At 38.4% G+C, this 14,465-nt stretch overlaps 1 protein-coding gene across 6 annotated transcripts in view; it reads left to right on the top strand.

The window, feature by feature from the left end:
• Positions 1-11,652, top strand: part of Racgap1 (Rac GTPase activating protein 1) — a 34,831-nt gene extending 23,179 nt beyond the window's left edge. For all 6 annotated transcript variants that reach the window (XM_063254719.1, XM_063254721.1, XM_003475789.5 and 3 more), the window contains 8 exons: positions 900-1,064; positions 3,383-3,478; positions 3,566-3,764; positions 5,003-5,108; positions 5,272-5,404; positions 5,543-5,678; positions 7,436-7,544; positions 7,803-11,652. In XM_063254719.1, coding sequence (XP_063110789.1) covers positions 900-1,064; positions 3,383-3,478; positions 3,566-3,764; positions 5,003-5,108; positions 5,272-5,404; positions 5,543-5,678; positions 7,436-7,544; positions 7,803-7,878 — 1,020 coding nt within the window. In that variant the 3' untranslated portion in view covers positions 7,879-11,652. The remainder of the gene's footprint in view (positions 1-899; positions 1,065-3,382; positions 3,479-3,565; positions 3,765-5,002; positions 5,109-5,271; positions 5,405-5,542; positions 5,679-7,435; positions 7,545-7,802) is intronic.
• Positions 11,653-14,465: the final 2,813 nt, after the last annotated feature.

Raw genomic sequence — 14,465 nt, 5'->3', positions numbered from 1 at the left:
TATGCTTGTTTCATTTTCTTTTGGATACATGTAGTTTTTTTCAATTGTGAAAGTAATATTTTTTTAAATTGTGAAAGCATTATATATTGGGAATAAATGTAAATTCTTTAGTGGTTTTTTTTGTTTGTTTGTTTGTCTTTTTCGTTTTTATCGGTACCAGGGATCGAACTCATAACTGCCTGCTTGCAGGCGCTTATGCCACTGAGCTAAATCCCCAGCCCCTGTCTTTTTCGTTTTTATCAGTACCAGGGATCATCGGTACCAGGGATCGAACTCACGACTGCCTGCTTGTAAGGCAGTTATGCCGCTGAGCTAAATCCCCAGCCCCAATTCTTTAGTATTTTAAAGTTACTTGTTGAATTCCCTTCCTATTTTCAATCCTACTCTCTGGAAGTAATGTTGGTTCCAGGAGGTATGTATCTTTCTATTCTTTGAATGATACTAAATTAAAGTAACTTTTCAAAAACAATTGTTTGCACTTTTTTGTGATACATGCTTATTTCATGCTTTAGTATAACACTATGTTTTCAAAATATTTTAACTTTGTAAACTTGATTTCCTTCTAAAAACCCAAGCATACTAACCAGAGGTTGTAGGAATTCATTCCAGTGAATAAGTAGTAGATTTAATATCCAGGCTTTTTGATTCCTTGTCAACAAACTCTTTTCACTCCTGTACACTGCTGTCTTCCAGTTGGATAGCATTAGGCAAATTCCTTTTGTTTCAGTTTTCTTAAAATGAAGAAAACATAACCTTCTTTATAGGATTTTTGTGAAAGTTACATAAATGTGTCAAGGACTCAAGAGTTGTTACATATATACTAAGTGCTCATTAATGTTGGTTGATGACAGTTTTGTAATTCAAATTATTTTTTTCCTTCTGCCCTATTTTATTCTCAGGTTATTAAACCTGAATCCTGTGTTCCATGCGGAAAGCGGATAAAATTTGGCAAATTATCTCTAAAGTGTCGAGACTGTCGTGTAGTCTCTCATCCAGAATGTCGGGAACGCTGTCCCCTTCCCTGCATTCCTACCCTGACAGGAACACCTGTCAAAATTGGAGAGGTATGACTTCTGGAACTATCTGGTGGGTTTCTTTAGCTTTTCAAAGGCTTAGTGTCAGGCTTGCTTTATATTTTTGGTGATACTGGGGATTGAATGCAGAGCCTTCACACTAAGCTATAACCCCAGCCCTTTTCTTCAGTTTTTTTTTTTTTAAACTTTGAAATAGGGTGTCACTAAGTTGCTAAATTCCCCGGACTGAGCTTGAATTTGCAATCCTTCTGGCTCAGTCTTCCAGAGTACTGAAATTATGGGTGTATGCCCTATGCTTTTTATCATCAGTTTTTGTTCTAAAATTGCCAATGCCAAATAGATCTCCCTCCATGAACAGTGAATAGAAGTTGTAAAATGTTAACCTGTAGTCAAGTTACATTTGGGTTTGTTTAATAACCTTTGTAAACCAAACTCCTCTTCACTGTCTCTTTATTCCTCTTCCTTTATTCTCTTTCCTTTCTCCTTCCCTTCCCTTCTTTTCTAGTTTTCTCATTTCCTCCTATCCTATCCTATTTTGGAAAGTCTCAGTCATACATGGTTTTCTGGGACAGGATCCTTTCACTATGTAGTTCAGCCTGGCTTCAGACTTGCAGCCATCCTTCTACTTTAACCTCCAAAGTGCTGGGATTATAGGCATGAGCCACCACACCCAGCTCTCATGGCCATTGTTGATTTATTCTTTTTTCTTCCTCCCAAACCTGTACACTGAATTATTTTAATGTGAATTCCAGCTATTATATAATACTAACTGTATTATTTTCTCTTGCTAAAAATATTCCAAATAACCAAATATTCCAAGATTAGGTTTTTGGAGCTGGGTATGATGGCATATGCCTGTAATCCCAGCATTCAGGAGGCTAAGGCAGGAGGATCAAGAGTTTGAGGCCAGCCTGGACCATGTAGTAAGACTATATCTTAGGAAACAAAATCCCAGAAAACAATAAGGTTACTTATTTCTTTTTTTTAGGGTCACTTATTTCTAAAAAATCTACAAATCTCATTAAGAAATTATGGATTGTATAAATAAGACAAAAATGAAAACATCTACTTATGTTATTTTCTCATCGTTTTGTTTTGTTTTTGTCTTTGCCCTCTGGACTTTGCAGTTTTTTAATATCGGTTCTTCTGTCATGGATCACTTAAACACCCTTTTTTTTCTTTTGTCAGTACCAGGATCGAGCTCACAACCTCGCGCTTGCAAGGCAGGTGCTTATGCTGCTGTGCTAAATCCCCAGCCCTTGTTTTTGTCTTTTTGAGACAGGGACTCACTATGCAGTTCAGGTTGGCCTTGAGCTCACTCTAGCCCAGGCTGGTCTCGAACTTGCTGAGTGCTGGGATTACAGGCATGCGCCACCAGACCTGGCTTGTTTTGTTTTGTTTTTCAGGCAAGATCTCACTAAAATTGTTTGCCCAGGTAAGACTTGAACTTGCCATCTTCCTATTGCCTCATCCTCCCTTAATGCTGGGATTACAGGCATAGGTCACCATGCCCAGGTTTTCTGATCTTTTTTTTTTTTTTGTCTTTTTTTGAGACGAGGGTCTCACCATGCAGTTCAGGCTGGCCTTGAGCTCACACTTTGTAACCCAGGCTGGTCTCAAACTCACAACAATCCTCCCACCTCAGCCTCCGTAGAGTGTTGGGATTATAGGCGTGAGCCACCATGCCCAGCTAGGTTTTCTGATCTTAAGAGTTCTTATCCATACATATATACTTATAAAAAATTCTTTCATATTCTAATATGGAACCATGGAGTTGTCTCCTGTAGGTAGGTGTGTATCATGCTCAATTATGAAAAATGTTAAAAAATTTTTTAAATGAGAATAATCAAAGTATAAAAAGATTTTTTTATAGTAGTAAGTTAACTTATATTATTGACCCTACCTGTAATCTTTTTATGGCTTGCTTTCTGCTATCCTTTACTGGGTGGGGAGGCATTTATAGTTGGTGATCTTAATATTTGTTCTTGCAAGAGTGGTGATATGTTTGATTATAAATCAGTTCTAATGTGGAAGTAGGAACAAGTATCAATAGTCTCTTTTTTAATACCACAACACCTGTAATCTCAGCACTCAGGAGGGTGAGACAGAAGGATCATTGTGAGTTTGAGACCTGAAATACATAGTGAGACCCTATTAAAAAAAAAGTTATGATGTTCCTTGGTATAGAGAAGGTAGTAGAAGGAATTGAACCAAGGAACTTGCCCTTGAAAGGCAATCACTCTGCCACTGCTTTACACACCCAGCCCTTGGAGGTGGTTCTTCACACATGATCTTTCTTTGTTGGTCTAAATAGTATAAGCAATAATTTAAAGCTCTTTTATTTCTAGGGAATTTTAGCTGATTTTGTGTCCCAGACTTCTCCAATGATTCCTTCTATTGTTGTCCACTGTGTAAATGAGATTGAGCAGCGAGGCCTGACTGAGGTAAGAGTCAGCCCTGGGACAGGGTGAATTTGTTATTTGTGTTAATAATTATGAGATTCCTAAATAAAAATGTTATCTTGATAATAGACAGGCTTATATAGGATATCAGGCTGTGACCGGACAGTAAAAGAGCTGAAAGAGAAATTCCTCAGAGTGAAAACTGTACCCCTTCTCAGCAAAGTAGATGATATCCATGCCATCTGCAGCCTTCTGAAAGATTTCCTTCGAAACCTCAAAGAACCCCTTCTGACGTTTCGGTTGAACAAAACCTTTATGGAAGCAGCAGGTAAGGGCAGATCTTAATACTTGAATGTATATTCCACCAGAGCTGGGATTTTTCACTCTTTTTACTCCTTTATCCCTTGCCCATACAGTACCTGAAATATAATAGATTTTCAAGTAGTTTGATGGGTGAATAATTGTGAATGTGTCCTCTTCTAAACTGTACGAGGTTGTGAACATGGTTCTTTTGTTATTGTTGATCTTGTTTTTTTGGCCAACTGATCCATTGTTAAGTTTTGTCTGCAGTTTTATAAAATATATTTTAAATTTAATATTGTTTGAAGGGGGTAATAGAAGTACAACTATGCCTTACGACATGCTTTGCCCCCTTGAATATGTAAGGATCTGCTAGCTGATTGTCCTGTTTCTGCTTATGTCCTTTATAATATGATGTTCCTAAGGAGTTAGAATGGTCTTTTTAAAATTTAAGTTTGATGATGTTTCTTCTATCCTTAGTACCCTCCAGTGTCTTCCCATCATTTTTAGACTAAGGTCCACAGGCTTTATTTAACATGGCCCAAAAGATTAGACATGGTTTGGCTCCTGAACACCATTTTGCCCAGCACCCTTCTCGCCTTTCAGTTATCCTGGCATTCTTCCATTTATTAGACTATATCAAGCTTTCTCTGCACCTCAGCTCTTTCACAGGTGCCATTGTCTCAGCCTTGATGTTTGTCCCTTTATTTCTTTCAAGTTTTTCTTCAGGTATCTTGTCCTCAGAAATACCTTCCATGATCACCTTTCTAAAATAATAGCTCACATTACTTTCTAGCTTCTCATACACCATATATTCTTTATTATACGTATCACCACTTGAGTTGTATTTGCGTTTTGACTAACTCCAATAGACTGTATGTTCCTTGACACAGCGACTTTCTGTTTGTTTTATCCTTAACATTTAGAACAATGTCTGGTACACAATACAGTAGGCCCTTAAATATGTCTTATTTTTCGATTACCTTCTTGATAATTGCCACTGTAGTTGTCTATCTTTTCTTCCTAATAGATAGGTTGCCAGCTGTTTTCCGTAACTATGAGGGTGATTTTTTAAAAATTTCTGACTCCTAATATTGAGCTGTTGGCCAGTGTTCTGTTAATGAAGCTAGAGTCTGATATAGTCATGAACCTAATCAGAAGTTTCAGAAGCTTACGGTATAGATGAGACTTTGTGGTCGATATCTTGGAAGGCTGCTGTGAGGGGAAAGAAGTCTAGACCTCTTAGTGCTGTCTTTTCATTTACAGAAATCACAGATGAAGACAACAGCATAGCTGCCATGTATCAGGCTGTTGGTGAATTGCCCCAGGCCAACAGGGACACATTAGCCTTCCTCATGATTCACTTGCAGAGGTGAGTACAGCAGAAACTTGTTTTGGGAGTTAGGGAATTTTCCAAGGAGAAGATGGGATAGATGTTAGAGAATGTGAGAGATGAATTGTTCTTCGTGTAGAACTTATATTTGGTCTGCATTTAAGTAGAGGAATAGGTCTTTAATTAATACTCTTTTGCTTAGGGTGGCTCAGAGTCCAAGCACTAAAATGGATATTCCCAATCTGGCTAAAGTCTTTGGCCCTACCATAGTTGCCCATGCTGTGCCTAATCCAGACCCGATGACAATGCTACAGGACACTAAGCGTCAACCCAAGGTAGGTGCATGCATGCGTGCATCTGTGTGTCTGTGTGTCTGTGTGTGTATGAGAACTGAGCAGGATGATAGCATGAAAGAACGGTGAAAAGTAAACCTTGAGCTTCGGAAGTTTGCAAATATATTTGGTATTCTTTAGGTGGTAGAGCGCCTGCTTTCACTGCCCTTGGAATACTGGAGTCAATTCATGATCGTGGAACAAGAAAACGTTGACCCCCTGCATGTCATTGAAAATGCAAATGCATTTTCAACACCACAGACACCAGATATTAAAGGTCAGGCTTAAGTTGTGCTTCTTTGGGACCTTGTCTCTCTTTAGTTTCGATTATATACTGTATTCCTTTCCCTGTCTTTGCTATAGCACTATTTAAAATTCATATTCTTTAATGAAAGTTAAATTTATTTAGAAATTTCTGACTCGAAAGGAAAATTTTTATAGTCTCACCATCCTAATTATTTTTTTCACTTTTCCTGTATTCCTTTATTTATATGGATGTATAACTTTTTTTAAATTCTTAGTTGTGCTAGCAATTGAGTGCAGAGCCTCCTACATTCTAGGAAATCAGCCTACCACTAAACTGTATCCCTACCCTTTGAATTTATGTCTGTAATGTAGATAATGGTAATTTAGACATAATTTGTTCTTATTTAACTTACTATATTATGAGAATTGCTTTTCTTTTACTGTATGATCTTTTTAAAAGTTTATGTGGTATCAGGAATTGAACCCAGGACCACATTTATGCTAGGCAAGTGTTCTACTACTGAACCACATCCCCATCCTTTTTTATTTCCCTTTCCCTTTCTCTTTCTTGCTCTCTTTTCTCTTTCTCTTTCCCCTTCTCCTTGCCCCTTTCCCTTGCCCTTTCTTTTCCTTTCTCTTCTTTCTGTTACCATTTTTATAGTTGTAAATAATAAGTTACTTAAGTGTTTTGTTAGAGATTGACATTACCTTTCAAGTTTTCATGATTACGAATAATGCTGTAGCCACCCTAAAAATAAACTAGTAAGAGTGGGGATTAACCAAATACAACATACTCATGACAGGGACGTAATGGAAGTGTCTTACTGCCAAGTGTACTTGTGTGACTATCCCATATGTGACTACCACTTCTGCCACCAGTGTCAGGCTGCTGGATGGGGCAGTCATGCACATACTACCAGAGATTCAAGCCAGCAGGAACGTGTTAAGCATTTTTATGTTTCTTGATATATTTTACTAACTTGATTGCTTTTTTTTTTTTTTTTTTAGGTACCAGGGATTGAACTCACGATCTTGCACTTGCCAGGCAGGCACTTAGGCTGAGCTAAATCCCTGGCCTCTTAAGAGAGTTTTGCATATGTTGTTATCAATGGTTTGTTATGGATAAGGTGTTTTCATTCCAACTTGACTGGCATTGGAGACCCTTTTTTTTTTTCATTAGTGCAAGTTCCTTTAAAGGAAACGTATTGTTTTTTCTAAAATAAAAGTTAAATGTTCGGGGCTGAGGATTTAGCTCAGCGGCATAAGCGCTTTCCTTGCAAGTGTGCGGTCATGAGTTCAATCCTTGGTACTGATAAAAACGAAAAAGACGAAAAAAAAAAAAAAAGAAAAAAGTTAAATGTCCATGAGTTAGGTACGTGAATTTTGGGTTTGAAAATGGTGTAAGTCAGCAAGTGAATGTCAACTGTTCACTGAATAGTTGCCTACATAGTTCATAGGATACACCAGCATGTCATAAGATACAACAAAAATGATCTATGCCCTTCCTAAGTGTTTAACCTTCATTCTAAAGTGCTTCAGAAAATAGTTTAAAACAGGCCATTGCCAGGTGTGGTGGTGCATGCTTATAGTCCTGACATTCAGGAGGCTGAGCTAGGAGGATCACCATGATTTTGAGGCCAGACTAGGCTACATAGTAAGTTCAAAGCCAGCCTGAACTGCATAGTGAGATCCTGTCTCAGAAAACAAAACAAAACACAACACTGGCCGTCTTCAAGGGTAATTTATTTTTCCTCCTCTTACAAAAATATGTCTGAACTTTGTTTGAAGTGAGCTTATTGGGGCCTGTGACCACTCCTGAGCACCAGCTTCTCAAGACTCCTTCTTCAAGCTCCCTGTCACAGAAAGTTCGCTCCACCCTCGCCAGGAACACTCCTAGGTAAGAGAATTGGCTTTCTTCATAGATAACATGTACTACTTTCCTAGCATATTAGAAGTTTACCCTAAGGAAAATTAGACTGGACTGTAGGCTAGCAACTAGACTCAAAAAAAGTTGAAGCCATAGATATCTTTCTTAAAGAAGGTTCTTGAAGGTCTTTACTTTTAGTCAATTATTTTAAATAGCATACTTGTTTTTCTTTTTCTTTTTCTTTTTTTTTTTTGTATACTTTCCCAGTTTATTCTCTTTTTTTTGTAGGTTTGGAAGCAAAACCAAGTCTGCCACCAACCTAGGACGACAAGGCAATTTTTTTGCTTCTCCAATGCTCAAGTGAAGTCACATCTGCCTGTTATTTCCCAGCATTTACCAACTACAAGAAGAGGCACACCTGTACTGTGTTCTGCAGCCTTCTGTACTCATTACTACTTTTAGCATTCTCCAGGCCTTTAATCAAGTTTAATTGTGCATGAGGGTTTTATTAAAACTATATATATCTCCCTTTCTTTTTCCCCCAGTAACATAACATCAGCACCTTGTGCTGGTTGTCATTTGGAGCTTTTAGATTGGCACTCTTTACATGAATAGAGTGGTAACATGGAATTTATTCTAAATCTTTTTTGGGGTGGAGGGCATACCTTTGGCCTAAAGCCAAATGCTGCTTATGAAATGGCTTTTCACTTATGTCACTAAGAACTAATTTTCCTGAGGCAATTGTGCTTCTTTAGTAAGACTGACTTGTTTCAGTGTGGGAAGTGGGAGGGCAGGGTAAAGAAAGGATTTAAGAGAGATTAGTGTGGCTCCTCCTCAGAACTCGGGATTTCCTTCCCGTTATGGACTGAATTATAGTGTGGAGCCTTCATAAAAATGAGATAGGTGAAGGACAGAACTAGTGATGGGAGTATGCTTAGATGTAATTTGGTTTGATTAGGTCTTAATAGTATAAAGTGACATAACCTTAAAAATGTGATATTACAGCTAGTGTTTAATCTCTAATGGACCTCTGTCTAGATTTTTGGGTTGATTGAGGTCAAAGCCATTTTATTCTCCAAACTTGAATTCATTCTGATTGATCTCCCACTCCTTGTCCAGTGGAGCCCTGTTTCTAGGTCAGTATGTTGTCCATGTGTGGCATCTCACTAACAACAGTAGCTGTGAAGGAAGGTTATCAGTATTTCATGTGGCAAGAAAAGTCAGTCATTTTTGTCTTTGCACTTTGGATGCTGAAATTTTTCTATGAAACATAGCTATAGTCAGATAAATATGAGCATCTTCTGTTAGAATTATTTCCAGGGTCTGTAAAAATGGTTTTCTTACATAGCCTATTTCTGATTCATATTAACCCTGTCTGTTAAGACACTTATTTAGGATGATATTTGCAAAAAAGTAAATAGCTTTTTTAAAATGAATGTGAAGTTGGTTTTCTTGTCCTGGGCAGTAACTTTCAAAGCATTTTGAGTACTGTTCATCTCCATTTCCTGCTCCATGCACCTACCCCAACCTTACCACCTTCAGGAGTATGCTTCTCTTTTCATTCATTTCTTGGTTTGTCCAAATTGAAGTCCTAGATTTGTCCTATGATTGTTATCTTCTTGTTTTGAAGAAAGTACTTTAAACAAAAAAACCAAACTTAAACTTAGTCTTTGGAGACCAGAACAGTACAGATTAAAAAAGAAAAAATTGCTGCTGGCTGCCTGGACTATCCTTCACTGCTGGAAGTGACTCTGAAGTGAGCTGGGATGATTAACTGAAGGCACCTGCTCTTGGAACTCTGAAGCTGGTGAACAGAATGTATCTGAGATTGAACGTAAACAGTTGCAGGCTTAATATGTCGCTGTGGAGAGTGGAGGCAACCTCCTGGCTTTTTTCCCAGGAGGGGGCAGCTCTCACAGCGGGGCTCATCTGCCTCAGCAAATTGACAGAGGATGGGTCCCACCTCTCTGCACCCTCCTGCACATGCATCCTGCTAGGCTTTATTTTTTAAACTTCGTGTTCAGCGCTACTTCTTTTCCTGTCTTTGCAAGCCTCAAACTAGCGTGGGTCCGTATTTGCTGTTGTGTCGTATCTCCCCAAGGTGCATTTGAAGTCTACTAATGTAGAAGAAGTAAATGGATTGTGCAGCATTAGTTAAAGCAAGACTGCCCTACACAGGAATTGATGGCACATTAACGAGAAGGGAAATGGTCCTGTGTGCCAGTGTTGGCACCAGTTGCTTACTTTCGGAGCTAGTCCGAGAAACCTTAGCCATGAAAATAATTCTGATTTTAGCAAACGGGAATATGTACCCTCTTTCAATTTTAACAGTGCTTCATGTGGAACAGCTTGAATTTCAGGTGCTTTCTTAATTAAATTACTTTCCTGCAATGTGAGATCTGTGGAAAGGGGCCCAGTGCTTAGTGGTGGCAGGTCCCTCATCTCTTGCTCTAACACTGCCACTCACTCCATCTTTGATGTACTTGATTATTTCACTTGCTAATAATGGCAGTTTAGAATCTTAACATACCTCCATTCTCTTCAATTTATGTAATGTTCCTGAATTTGATGTATGTATAACTAGGCATGTATCATATGGTTTAATTCAGCAGCAACAATTTGTGTTTGTTACTGAGTGTCAAACAGTTTTTCCTTATGTAGGTGAATTCCTTGGGGCTAGAGGTACATACTTGTAATCCCAGCTATTTAGGAGCTTGAGGTGAGAGGTTGTAAGTTCTGGGCCAGCTGAGGGAATTTAGAATATTAGCAAAATCCTGTCTTAGAATAAAAATAAAGACTGGATCTATAGCTCAATGCAGAGGTACTGGGTTCAATCCCTAGTACTGCACAGAGATTAGTGTAAAAAAGGATAACTTCTTCATTGAATATAGTAATAGAATACCAGAAAGGATCTGAATTTTGATCAGAGGACATTAGTTTGTACAGTTAATTTATTAGGGATAAAAGTTATTTTTGGTTATGAGCTGAACCTATGGCAACAAAGGGCCTTGAATTTTAAACTCATGCTTAAATTATTGGACAGCACAAAATGACGTGGGAAAATTGAAGAAAAGAAGGTTTGTTTTTCTTCATGAAATATTCAGAATAAATTTTGGTTAAGTTTAGAGTTGCCCAGTGTGGTGTTGCCTGCCTGTAATCCCAGCAGGAGGCTGAGGACAGGAAGATCCTGGGTTTGAGGCCAGTTTCGTGGGCTACACAGGGAATTCAAGGCCAATCTGAACTGTATAGTAAGAATCTCTCTCAAAAAAACAAAAAACAAGGTGTAGTGGCACACACCTGTAATCCCAGCACTGAGGCAGGAAGATCACCACAAGTTCAAGGCCAGTCTGCACTGCATATTGAGACCTACTCAAAAAAGTTCGCAGTTAAGTTAAATATTTATGGGTATTTAATATACTAAATTATGTAAACAGTACAGAATGCTGGGGGGTAGTACGGAAGCACCAACTGGCCAATAAATGTAAAAGATGAGTGAACAGGGCCTTGAACAGCATCCTTCCTTACGCATCCCCGTACACAAAAACTCCCTGAACATTACGGACTTTACTCACTCTAATTGACAGTGGGGCTACGTTTCCTGACACCCTGATCCAGTACCTACAAAGAGTTAATTTCCCACTATGTGATGCGATCAAATATACAGGGTGATAAAATACATGCTAAAGCAAAGTTTTTAAAAAATGGTTATAGTTAAAAGAGACATTGCCATTAACTCTCTCTTGCTTTGAACATTCTTGCCACTTTCTGAAGCAATTCTGGAAGTTGTTTTTTGTGTCTTTAGTTGTGTGGGTGTGACTGTCTTGATATCCTTAGTCAATTCAAAAATGTTTATTTTTCATATTCATTTTGACCTACGGAAAGAAACAGAAGTCACACAGTACCAGATGTGATGAATAAGGTAGATGAGGGCACCATGTTTGTATAAGCCTGCCTCTATATTAGACAGTACTCAGCAGCACCATCTAGCACATTGTTGATCACACCTGTGAAGACATGAAAGTGGACTTCTAGACTTCAGAAAATGGCAAGGACAATGCAGTGTGTTCAGATTGAGGGGGAATATTATGAGAGATAATGGCAATATGTTTCATATTGTAGTAAATTTTAAAGATGGAAACATTTGGTCTATGTTTTCATCATACCTCCTGTACCAGAGAAGATCCTCAGAGCGTAAGGTTCAATTTCCTGCTGGGAGTGGATTGTGTGGGGAAAGACAAACAAATGCTGAAGCAGCTGGACCACTGCAGCCTTTGATCCCTCCAGCAGTGTCCCTATTGGATGTTTATACCTCTAGACGCTGATCATTGGCTCACCTCAATGGGCAAAGGTGCTTGCAGTGTGAGGGTGCTCACATTTGGGACTTAGTTCTCCAGTGAAGTCAATATTCTCCAAGGAAGGGAGCTGGGGATTTAGCTCAGCGGCATAAGCTCCTGCCTTGTAAGCAGGTAGTTGTGAGTTCGATCCCTGGTACCGATAAAAATGAGAAAGACAAAAAAAAAAAAAAAAAAAAATTCTCCAAGGAAGCTGTCTCCCCAAACACATCACTCATTTCTTCTGGTTATCTTGTGGGTTATCTTTATGTCCACATAGAGGCAACCTGTTCCCACAGCTGGGACCGAACAGCAGCATGGCTCTCAGTCTTGCTGATTCTGCTTTACGATAGGACCTACCTACTCCTCAAGCTTCAGGTAGAGGATACATACATATTTGTATCCTATCCTCAGGGGTCAAGACCCTCAGTAGGACCTGAAACCATGGGTGGTACTGAACCCTTTATATAGTTTTTTCTTATATGTATCTTTCCGTGATAAGTTTTAATTTATAAGTTCAGCATAGTAAGTAATAAAAAGTTATAATAAAAATTATATGAGTATGTGTCTTTTTTTTTTTTTTTTTTTTTTGAGTCTTGCTTTTAGGCCTTAACTCACTACATAGCCTAGGCTGACCTCTCTTGTGGTGATCCTCTTGCTTCAGCCTCCTGAGTGCTGGGATTACAAGCATGTGCCACCTGGCAATAACAGACTCTTAAAAGTAGAAGTTTTGGCAACCTGCTCAGGATCTCTTCTGTCTCTCTTCAGACAGTTTCTTTCTCTCAATAAATATATTTTACTCGGGGGGTGGGGATTTAGCTCAGCAGCATAAGTGCCTGCCTGGTAAGTGTGAGGTTGTGAGTTTGATCCCTGGTACCCCCCCCCCAAATATATATATATATATTTTTTTTCCATTCTACTCTACCCCCGTTTTTCCTAAAATTCATTCTTCGATTTTAGAGAACATGAATGCTCAGACATAGTAGATTGGGGGTTTCATTATCCTATGTCATTTGGAGGTCTTCCACCGAGACCACTGGACAGAGGTGAGAGTTGGCTTTTGCTTCATAGACTCTGGACTGGGACTCATTATGTAACTATTTTGTATCAGGGATCGAACTCATGACCACGGGCTTGCAAGGCAGGCACTTATGCCGCTGAGCTAAATCCCCAGTCCCTATGGAACTAATTTTTATGCTTCAAATTTTGCTTTGTCTTTGCTACTTGTTTATAACTACTTATGATAATTGCTATTTGCCATTGTTTTTAATTGCTTTGTCTCATAGTTTTATTAAAATAATGTGAATCTAAGTTAAAATGTAAAATTTATAATGTTATATTTCTTTAATGCTATATTATTTTGTTCTTAGACAAGTTAAATTTTAAATTAGTTGCTAAAGTTACTGGTACTCCTTGCTTGACTGTATTTAGACAATAGTACTAGAGAGAAAAATATTAGAACACCTCTGACAGGCTTTAATGTAAACTTCTGTAAAATGTTTATCCAGGGGACTGATACTCTAATTAGTTCCCTAACACCCTGGAGTCACTATCCCATCCCTCTGGGGGAAGGTCACAACTCTAAGAAATGCCCGCTTCCTACCTGATTTGCTTTCTCATTTGTCCCTAATGTAATCAGTTTTACCTGAACTATTAATCTTATTGGCTAATATAGTTCTGTCCCACCTTATGCCCATCTGCCTTGTGAGTTCCCAGTTTTTCCTACCTTGAACCCATGGTTTTTACTCTATAAAAATCCCTAGAAAAAGACAAGAGTCTTGGGCAACCTGCTCAGGACCCCTTCTGTCTTTCTTTAGACAGAAGGTTTTTTTCTCTCAATAAATATATTCTACCCTCAAAAAAAAAGAAGTTTTGTTTTTGATGGTGTGTGGGTTTTGTGTATTACTACTAGCTTTATTATATCACCTAGAGCAGTGCTATGCAATTCCAGAGTTGGCACGTTTTCGTCAAAGTTGAAAGCTGTCTGCATGATACCTTTCTCTGTAATCAGCTTCACTTGTGCTTTATCATTGACAGTCACAGCTTCTCCAATGATTTTTTTTTTCCTTTTGGAATAAAAATGTTTTTTATTTTAAAGAAGATGAAACAATAAAACCAATCAAAGCAGTGTAAAAGATACAGGACTTCAAAACATTATGAATCATGATGCCTTTTGATGTCTTCAAAATAGCTGCAGATAACTTCAGACATAGTAAAAATCAAACAATAGCACAAAACCAGTGAAAACAAAAGGAATGCAATAAAGGACTTCAAAACAAGACAATAGTGAATCCAGAATGGCTACCATAATGTATCTTTGCCATCTTTGAAACAGCTGCCTGTGCTATTAGGTATAACAAAAAAATCAAACCAAAACAGAATGAAACGCAATCCAACAAAACAATGAAAATGATACAGGACTTCAAGATAATAGGGAATTCACAATGGCTACCACCTTCAGAAGGAGATCCCCCATAGATGCCACACTGCATATTGTAATCCTCTGAATATTAATAGATGGGCAGACCACCAGCCCTAGACCTGCAAAGTCAGTGAAACACCAAACACCACATGTATCAAATTGCATTTCACCTCAATAGCTATCATCATAGCCTCTTTC

Source organism: Cavia porcellus, unplaced genomic scaffold, assembly GCF_034190915.1.
Source record: "Cavia porcellus strain 051 isolate PalLab524CR breed Dunkin Hartley unplaced genomic scaffold, mCavPor4.1 scaffold_8, whole genome shotgun sequence".
In the NCBI taxonomy this organism is placed as follows: domain Eukaryota; kingdom Metazoa; phylum Chordata; class Mammalia; order Rodentia; family Caviidae; genus Cavia; species Cavia porcellus.
This window is presented reverse-complemented; position numbering and strand designations above follow the sequence as displayed.